At 45.3% G+C, this 10182-nt stretch overlaps 1 protein-coding gene across 1 annotated transcript in view; it reads left to right on the top strand.

Annotated features, from left to right (window-relative positions):
* Positions 1–202: 202 nt before the first annotated feature.
* LOC104273370 (DIS3-like exonuclease 2) overlaps positions 203–10182 on the top strand; it is a 78919-nt gene continuing 68939 nt past the window's right edge. Inside the window, 1 exon segment of the mRNA XM_009868690.1 lies at positions 203–896. Within this exon segment, the coding sequence (XP_009866992.1) occupies positions 203–896 (694 nt within the window).

Below are 10182 nucleotides of genomic sequence, written 5' to 3'. Positions count from 1 at the left end.
CAAGTACATCATGAAACCCCTTCCCCCAGTGGAGTGATTTACCAGCCCAACATTTCTACATAGGTCAATACATTCTCCTTTAGTATATTTTCTGTGTCTTTTAGTGTAATCAGTTATCTGATGCTTGATTTCAAGAAAATAACCCTTTTTCTCCCACTGTGTCTATTTATAACTCTTTGAAGTTTGGGCCTTTTGCTGCGCTATGGATCAGCCGGGATATGTGAGGAGTACTGCTTCTGCCCAAGGTGCCAAAGAGGGACCCAGCAAGCCCGCTGCTCCCCAGAAGAACGCTTACGCGAGGCTTGTGCAAAAGCACCACAGTGGCCGATTCCGGTCCTATTTGAATCACATTGCACAGAAGATGCAGCTGGAAGACAGCAGCTCCAATGACCCCAGCTCAGATCTGGAGCCACCTCCGAGGAGAGGCCTGGGGAAGGATAATCCACCCAGGAACGGGCTGCACAGCTGTTCGCCAGTGAGGTCGTATCACCTGGAACAGGCCGTGCCTGGAGCATTTGAGAAAGATAAACCCCAAACTGTTCTGAGCAGAGGTCCTCAGAAAAAAAATGCCATTGTTAGTTCAGAAGGAGACTTGGAGGTGGAGGAGGATTATTATGTACCTCAGCGTGGAGCTGCAGCTGACCCGTTAAATACGGGCGATGCCCTGGGTGGGAGAGTATCGAACAGCCTGAGATACCGTGCAGCTCTGCAGAAGTCTTCTGGTTCTGATGAAAAGGACGAGGAGGACACGTGGAGAAAGAAACATAAGAAACGAGGCAGGTGTCCTGCCGACACAGAGGCAGGAGCTGGACACTTGTCGACTGAGCAGTTTAGCGAGGATGTGCTGGCAGTGAATGCCAGGAAAAACACTCGCTTGTCTCCAGGTCAAGTCCAAGGTGAGTTCATGCCGATGAACTGTTTGATCTGTTTGCTACAATTACTGTGGAATTGAATGTGATGTTTTAGTCATGACTGAGTTAACATGAGCCAGTTCTACTCTGTCCAAGTTAGTCAGCCCTTTAGTTACCTGTGGGTGGCTTTGTCCTGATTTACAAGTAAACCATCCGGCATGTACAAATGGCTTCGTGTTGAGCCAGCTTGGTGCTGGCAGGACCTAATCCCCTGGCCTGAGCTCTGGGAATGTGGCCGTGCTGCTTCCAGGATCGACTCAAGACTAGGAGAGCCCAATTTCTGTGGCACAGAGTCCAAATTATTAAGACTGCTGGATCTGAGCTGACTCGGGGCAGAGTCACACTTTTCTCTGCTTCACCTCTTTGGGTCTGGAGTGCTGATTTGCCTTTGCAGAGGGTCTGAGCCCGCCTAATTCTCAGGGGTAAGATGCCTGTATAATATCCGATTCCTGATACACAGTGTTGACCCCACAAATTTTGATATTAGTAACAAAGAGACCACATCTTGCAGTAGTGAAATTAACGTGTCTCTTAAATGTGATGTTTGAGGCAAAAAGCCTGCTTATGGAGCAAAAATATTTTTTTAATCAAACCCCTTCCCCAAAACACCACATCAACAAGCAGCCAAAGCCAGGCAGTTTAGATTTGATGTAATGGGTTAAAATTTCCTCTGAATGTTATTTATGGTGAAGTACTTGGATAACCTGATCTTAAAAGCTACTGCTGGAGGAACTCATAAATGTCACCATATTAAATTTTATATAACAAGTAGAAACGAAAAGAAATTGATTTCTTAGCTGGGTAAGATGGGCCTGAGGCCTATTGCAACTCTTGGGTTGGAAGTTAAACTAAATCAGTCTTAGAAAATTCTGCCCTGTTGCTGAAGAGTGGCAAGTAACATGCTTTTTTTCAGGATTTGTGGTATTTTTGAGGCTGTGGTGGTAGTTCTTATGCTAAAATTGGTAAACTTTCATGAGTTCTTGTAAGACAGATCATGGAGATTTAACACAAGCTAAAGTTTGTCTATGAGCTTGATTTTTGGGAGATTTTTTTTTTTGTATACTTCATTGTAACACTGTTTTAAGTGTGTTATAATAGGCTTTGCTACTTTTCATCCATTGGCTTTTGGAGAGTAGGGAAGAACATCTAACAGATGGAGACTCTAAAAGGCTTGTGGTTTGTAGCCATGAAAACGTGGCGTTTAGTCTAAAATACAAAGACCCTGGCTTTCAAAAGCAAGTGCCTGCAGTTCCCTCCTGCTCTAGTTGGGAGTGGGGTTGCACAAACCCTCTGAAAACTAATTGGTTGTTTAGCGTAAAGACCTAGAGCAGAAAATGCTGACCCTGGTGTTTGACCTCCCAGGTGCAAAACTCACACTGTGGGGAAGATGATTTGAAAGTTATTTGCTTAACAGTGACACTCTTCCTCTTCTTCCCCCTGCGTGCCTCCTCAGCCACCATCCCATGTAGCTGGGATCAGTTACAAAGGAAAGAAATAGGGAAAAAAAAACCCCCGAGAATGCAGAGAAATGTCTTTTTTTGCTGTTCAGTTTGAGTATATTTTAGTGCTCTAAGTGAAATGAAGATTTTACAGTATGCAGACGCTTAGGTATAAGAACTCACACATCACATACCAGATTAATATTTTCTCACTTCAAAGCTTTTCTTTTTCTCTTGATGCTGATATAGGTCATATTACTTTGCATAGGCAGGTGTCTGGTTTGATCAGTTTAAATCAAGGCTTGTGAAACTGTGATGGCAAGAATTGGTTCTGTCATAGTGGTGAGGCAAATCGTCTTTTCAGTAGTGACATTTCCTCACAAATTAACTCCGTTCAGGCTGTTGTAGGCTTTCCAAAAGGCTCTTTGAGCTAATCTCAAAACCAAGCGTCTCTCTTTATCGCTTTATTTCATTGTCCTCTTCTTAACAGCTGTTCAGCTCAGGCTTAGCCATGGTCAGGTTTGCAGTGACCCTAAAACTGATGGTACTAAAATTGAAGGCAGACATGGAGGGCTGAGAAAACCCTCTGAGCGCTGTGGGGCTGGCTGTGGGCAGCGAGGGACTGGTCCCTGGTAATGCCCTTGCAGTTGTCCAGCAGCTCCTGGGGCCTTGGGGGACAGCAGAGCCCTTTGTGGAGCCCTGAGCAAGCGTCGGTGAGCCCTGGTACTCACTACTGGTGTGTTGCTGTCTGTGAGGAGCACTGAGCATTGCCTTTGTCATTCTGTAGCATAAGCCCCCAAGATGAGGCTTGGGGGATAGAAATTAATAGCTAATTAGGAGACTGACCGTGACAGTCTCTTCCGGTGTTCTGTATAGTAACTGCTTTTTCTTAGTATTGGAAACTTTGCAGTTGAGAGAGCTGACTGTGAGCAGAACTCTGTTATCCCATGTCTGAAACATGTGAGGCAGTCATGGAACTGCGGGTTCGATTCACTCTGTGGTATCAGCACTCTTGCATTTGGGAAGATGCAGCTGCATGTAGACACGTTCCACAGATTGTTCCTTCTTTCTGTGCAGCTGTAACCTCTGTGAGAATTGCCATAAAGCCTCCTGTTCTGAAGTTTCTTCTCAAACAAATCCCAATGAAACAAAAAAAAAATAATCCTGAAATGGCATTTGAAATTGTGGTGCTTATAGCTGCATGTAGACATGTTCCACAGATTGTTCCTTCTTTCTGTGCAGCTGTAACCTCTGTGAGAATTGCCATAAAGCCTCCTGTTCTGAAGTTTCTTCTCAAACAAATCCCAATGAGACAAAAAAAAATAATTCTGAAATGGCATTTGAAATTGTGATGCTTATAGTTTTTCATCTAACACAATTTTTCTGATGGTATTTTTCCCTTAAATCTCCAATCGTCTAAGTTCCTTGGGTGCTAAAATTTGGTTAAACAGCCTTAACAGAAAGTCTTTTATGAAGTCCCACGGGTTGTTTTCTGGTTTTGATCAAAGGCTCTGACGGCTTTCCCACTTCAGTCCAGAGTTAGTCATCAAAATCTCTTTTCGGACTACTGATGTTTCTGTCATAAAAGGGCTTATAGTCCCCTTTTCCTTGAGGACAGAAGTACTGACTCTTTCTGTGGCGTCTGTCACATGCCTGTAGTTGAGATTTGCATCGCTGCTAAGGGAAGCTTCATCCTAAATATCTGTGATGCATTAAGTGGTTTAGACCAAGCTGTGTATTTTATTTGGGACAACAAGGTTTCAGCTGCCTTTGAGTATGTGCACTTCTCAGCCTGTCTTTGAGGGAACAGTTGCTGTTTGGTAGCACATTCCTGACTCTGGAAAGTGTAAGAAACAGACCTTGGTAAGAGAGAGCTGTCCTCCAAAAGGGGAGTGCAGCATGGTCTTTGGGAACACCATCTCCCAGCCACACTTGATTTTGGAGGCTTTTGGGAGCTAGAGTACCTGGGAGTAGGGTGGTTTATTGATGCTGAAAGTCTGAGTGGAGCAGGATGCTCGTGAAGGCTGATTGCTCTGAAATAGGTTCAGATTTGTCATGATCGGATACAGTCTCAACCGGTATTTACATGCATCCTCAGGAAGACCGCCACCAGCTTTGCTAGGTAACCTCCCGAGGCTCCGCTCACCAAAAGCTTCACAGGTTTATGATGCGATGCGGGTGTCTTTCCCAGTGTGCCCCCTGAGGAGAAACAGACAATTCATGGGTAACAGCGTGCCTCATCTGAAACGGTGTAAGATTTCCATGGCCTTCTCTGATTTATCCTTTCTCAGACCTTTGGGATTGCTTTGTCCGGCCTGTGGTACTTAACCAACGTGGGCAGCTTCCACAGAGGAGTGTCACTGGCAAGCAGGCTGGTGTTCAGCAGCAGAGCTTTACAAACAGTTGTTGCTGTTGGGTGGTGGTGATGTGTTTATGCCTGCACCCTTGACATTGAAAAAGTTCAGGACAGGTAAAGGAAATATCCTGGAGTGGCTTTCCTGTGTGTTTGGTGGGCAGAGCTGGCTGAGAAACACCAACCTTAACAAGGTGGCAAAACCTTAGGGGTTTTGTCTTTCCCTGGGACACTGCAGTAAATTTTATGTTTGCCATTGTTTCCCTGGGGGAGCTTTGGAGGAAGAATCACAACTTCTGCTTTCCCCTGCTTGTAAGACAGATTTAAGATAATGCTGTTTTTTAGCAGTGAGTCTTTCAGTTCTTGTGTAGTGAAATTCAGTGCTTAAGAATGCTGTTATCTCCCTATCTGGCACCAGTAAATATGAGCCAGCAATCTAGTAAATGCCACAGAATCAGCTCAATAAATGGAGAATGTTGGTTGCTGTGGAAATCTTTAAAACGTAGCTAATCTTGCCAGGTCCAATGTAATGTTCCTTGGATGACGTTAATCATAGTAATAAGATATGGGAGAGGAGGGAAAAACTGGATTTACTCTATGGCCCCAGCTGAGAAACACATGAAAAGTAGAATGCTCCTTTCTCTAATGGTTTAGCAACGCCATCACAAACGTGATTTTCTCACTTGCTTTTGACAGAAGAAAATGTTGCATTCCTGAATCCTGTGCAACTAATGTTTTTGGCTAACATCAGCTATGGTATGTGAGTTAATATCTGATGTGTCCTCTCTTGGGGGGATGAGATCCTGCCCTTGCAGGGCTGGTGTTTTTTATGTGTGATCTAATAACTGTCTTCCATGCCCTTAGCCAGAGTCCCGAGCGCCCGCACTGCAGCAGGACTGAGTTCTGCGGCAGGAGCCCTTGTGTTTGGCAGCGAGACTTTCATCTCCATGAAGGAATTTCCTTCACCTGCTGGTGCTCGTGTCAGAATGTTCATTGGTGGAAATTTTTTCTTCTCTTTAGCCCCCACTATACAGCTCAGGTAACCATGCCTGTCAACGTGATGTTGGTTCTAAGAAAATAATGGGCTAATGTAAGAATTAATATGTTTTTTAATTAAAGTCTTTTCCTTAAAGTGACTTGTCATCAATTTATGCAACAAAGGTCCCATTGAGCTCCCTCAGTGTCAGTTTATGAGATTTGGAGTTTGATGATGAAGGTGTGAGCATGGATTCTAGTGTGTTAGCATAATCAAATCACAGCGCATGGGTAATAGTTTAAAAGCTGTTTAGCCAAACTAATTAAATGCAGCAATAAATTGAGAATTGTTACCCGCAGGTGCGTCTGGTTCCTGCAGCGTCATGTTCTGACCCAGTGCGGCTTCATAATTCTGTCAGTCATTGGGAAGAAAATGTACGAGTAGGACTGAAAGTTTTTTTGGATGACTTGAAGACCTCAGGGAGTATTGAGTAATGGGGGCAGCTACTGGCAGCCGTCTGGATTGCTTGGTGGGCTGGGAGCAGGCAAAACAAAATCTGTTTATCGGGCCAGTGTAGAGCCACGTGAGCAGCGTGAGGAACCCGGCGTGGGGAGCAACAGCTTGGAAGAAAGTTTTGAGCTTTTGGTGGATTAATCAGCTGAACATCCCCCTCCTGTGAAACGTGGCCAAAAGGGGAATGTATGAGCATGGGAGCTGGAAGATGGAGTATGGGCTGCGTGTGTCTTTGGCATGGCAGCGGCAGCAGCTTCTGGAGTATTGTCTCCTGTGGTGATGCCCTCTGTTCGGGGCGGATGGTGATGAATTGATGAATACTCAATGGGCAACCACAAGGAAGATGAAAACGCTGGGATCACGAGTGAATGATTTGAAGAACCCTGCTTTACTTATCAAAGAGATGCTTGGGGGAGGGGAGCTTTCAGTAAATTGCCTACATGGGGAACAGATGTTCAGTAATAGGCTACTCAGTTGAGCAGATTATGATATAATGCATTTGAGGCTAAACAAATCCAGGCTTGAAACACAGCAGTGAGGGTGAGTGACCATTGGAACAGGTTTGTGAAGGCCTGTAGTATGTGGGCTGTCACTAGCACATTTAAAAGCCCTGATAACAAATTTTACTCCCGAAATATGCTGTAGTTCAGACAGGAATTAATCTGCAAAAAGCTCTCTGCTATTCCATAAGCCAGCCTACGCACTCCAGTCAGGTCTGGCCTGTTGGTCAGATCATCTCCAAAGCGCCTCCTTCTCTGTGGGTACCCGGGTAGGTAGGACAGGTGCTTTGCAGCTGCCTTCAGCAGCTCATGGCAATTCCTCTCCAGGCCCATGGCTGCCTGCCCTTGCTCTCCAGCCTCTGTTCTGCCTCTCCTGACCTGTTTGCTGGTGTCCATCTCTTGCCCTCCCACCTCAAGCCCCCTGCTAACTAGCTCCATGCCGTGGGCTGCATGTCCCTAACTCCCTCTTGTGGGGAAATCCGAGCTACGGAGAGCTGAAACTTGACTGGGGCAGGATGGTAAACAAGATGTTGGGATCTGTTGCATAAAATAACATCTTCTGTGACAAACCCAAAAATTTCCAGGGTGCTGAAGGAAGATGTCAACACTAGCAGCTGAAGGCCGTGGATGTATGGGGCAGGTCATGCCTTGGAGAATATTTCAGGCTCTCTACAGATACAAGTCTGCAGTGATAATGCATTTATGTTCAGTTTGTATGTTTTTAGGTGTTTTTTCCCCCCGCAGTACTGAGGATTGTGAGTTATATACCTACTGTGCTGAGTGAGCGAATGGGGAACAGATCATCAGCAAATTGTCTTATTCTGTAGCACATTGGGTAACCTCGGGATATGTATGAATCCAAAAGCAGTTCTTTCATTTGTTCAGGTGTTAATGTCTTCTCGTGTGTTAGCACCTCCTGTCAGGTATTTTGCCTTTGAAAACTTCTTGACTTCCTCTGATCTTCAGGCAGCTTGCATCACTCAAACTAGTGAAGCCCAGAGAAATCAAAGCGAATGTCGGCAATATAATGTTTTTTAAAGTGTTTTTCTTGAAGTCTTGAAGAAGCCTTTATGCAGGGGAGTGGTTGAGATAAAACAGAGCAAAATGTAATGTGGAAGATGTGTTGGGAGGACGGAAGGACGAGAGGGCAGTGGAAGCAGCCCTGACCCACATCCGTCGGCAGGAGTGGAAGCCTGGAGGAGTGCAGTCATCAGGCGGAGGAGGTAGTTAGGAGGTCACGAGCAGGGTGGAGCAGGTTCACAAAGAGTCCTGCAAACCAGAAGGGCTGTATCCCCTCCCTGACAACGCCACTGTGCTGCTGCACGCAGCTGGAGCACGGTAACTATTTTGATAAACTTTTAGTCTATTGCTACTAAATGAGTTTTGTCACCAATCCTCAGTTCAGAGCCTGGAATGGTATCTTTGGCTCTTGTACTCATGTAGTATTTCTACAACACAAACCCTGCTGAGGAATTGAATAAAACTGCAATTACTGTCTGAGTTACTGAAGTCAAAATCCTGCACACATCAGGATGCTTGGAAGTGCTTTGGAAGAGGAAGCGTGATGTTGTGGGCACATGATCTTGGCCTCAGGAGCAGTTCCCACCGCTTCGTTTTTCACTGCAGAAAGAATCCATTGTACATTTTTCTTCATTTCAGTTGTTTCAAAGCATAGGTCCTTTCAAAAAGCCAAAGTCATCAAGAATATTTTCATTTTCCCCAGTTCCATACTGAAATCTAGGGGCAATGCAGCACAAGAGTTTGAAGTATGTGCAGCTTAAAGCAAACTGTGCTTCCCACCACGTGCGTGTTTCCAACCTCACTTTCATGGGTCTGGAAATGGGCATCTGTCTCTGCTCCTGATTTTCCTGAACACCCACGGACATGCCACTTCAATTTTTTTGCTACCTTCATCCCTAAATAAGAATGTTTCTTCCTCAGTGGCTTGTCACAAGGATGTGAAACATCTGGATCTTTTACAACCAGCTATGGTCACCTCCAGAAGCAGCTCATGGCCCTGTGAACTCATTCAGAAATTGTGACAGCCTGTATTTCCCCAGCCGGGAGTCACAGGCTGGGTGACAGGCTGCCTTTCTTCAGCCAGCTTCTCCCCCATGTGCCAAGGATTCCCTTTGTGCTTTTTTTTTTTTTGGTTTTTTTATCTTGGATGTTCAGCTCTTCTGTGCAGATTTTGACGGACTCTCTGCCAAAAATGTTTCGAGAATCACCTTCTCCAAAGAGGCAGGGCTCTCCAGATCTGTTCGCGGGTGCACAGATGGCTCCTGGTGCACAAACACAGTCGCGCTTGTAGACGAGCTGCTGGCTGCCACAGGCGGAGCCGCATTCTGTTGGACGGGGTCGCTGGTACCAGTTGGGCTGTTGTTAGAGGGACTGGTTGCTTTCATTCACTCCTGAAATCACGTTTCGGAGGTGTGCAGACAGGCCTTTGCTTTAAGCACCGTCTTGTCGTTTTGTTTTGATTTGTTTTGACGATGGAAAGTTACAGCTCAGATTTGCGCCGCGGCTGGGCCCTCGTGGCCCATCGTGATGGGTCAGTTAGTGGAGACTGGCGGGCATGGGAGCTAGTTCTGGCAGCTGGATTTCAGTACATCATCTACTCCATTCAGGACATTTGCATAGAATTTACATTTTGGCTAAGCCTGGGCGTGTAAATGTAGGTCTGCGTTGTTTCTGTTCTTTGAATGACTATTTAATTAACTTTAAACTTAATTATGCGATCTGCCATCTGCCTAAATCCCTGCAGTGCTATCCTATCACCGTTATTTTCCGCTTCCACCAAGATATTCCCTTTCCTGGAAGTTTGCTCTACTTTTCAATCATTAGTATGATTTCAATCAGTCACATCCTTGGTTATTTTTGAGGGGAGCTTAGAGCAACGTTGGGGGAGCTCCCTTTAACTCTGTGGACAGGCTGGGATTGAGCACAGGAGCATGTCACAGAACCTCCAGTGTAGGATTCTTGGAGTTTGCTTTCGATCAAGAGAAGGAGGATTTTTTTTTTTTTTTCTTTTTATTTGCTTGTGATAAAGAGAATATGCTCTCAGACTTTCTCTTAGATCTCTGCTTGAGCATCTGAATTACTGCCTACCAGGTTTATCTCCTGGAAGTCTCTTTGCTGCAATGAAACCTCACTGAACTGATAACGTATCTAAGGGCCTTGCCTTTCCACTCCTACATCCCTAATGAATTCTTTCCCATGACATCCCCATTTCTCTCTGTTGCTGTGTCTTTAATCTTGAGCCGTCTACTTCAACCTCTTTTGCTTCAAGGTGCTGTAAAATGTGTGGAGGTGCTTCTGTGCCAAGGGTGTTGGAGAGCTCTGAATTTATGTAATTCACATTGAGAGCAGGACTGAAGCACGGGCTGGAGTGAGCTCCTGGAGGGTGTAGCGGATGGATTTTGGTTTTTGGGGCTCTAGCACAGAGTTTTGCTTGACAGATCTTCCAAGGGATGTCTTCTTTCTTCATTGC

The sequence above is a fragment of the Apaloderma vittatum genome, unplaced genomic scaffold (assembly GCF_000703405.1).
Source record: "Apaloderma vittatum isolate BGI_N311 unplaced genomic scaffold, ASM70340v1 scaffold8224, whole genome shotgun sequence".
In the NCBI taxonomy this organism is placed as follows: domain Eukaryota; kingdom Metazoa; phylum Chordata; class Aves; order Trogoniformes; family Trogonidae; genus Apaloderma; species Apaloderma vittatum.
This window is presented reverse-complemented; position numbering and strand designations above follow the sequence as displayed.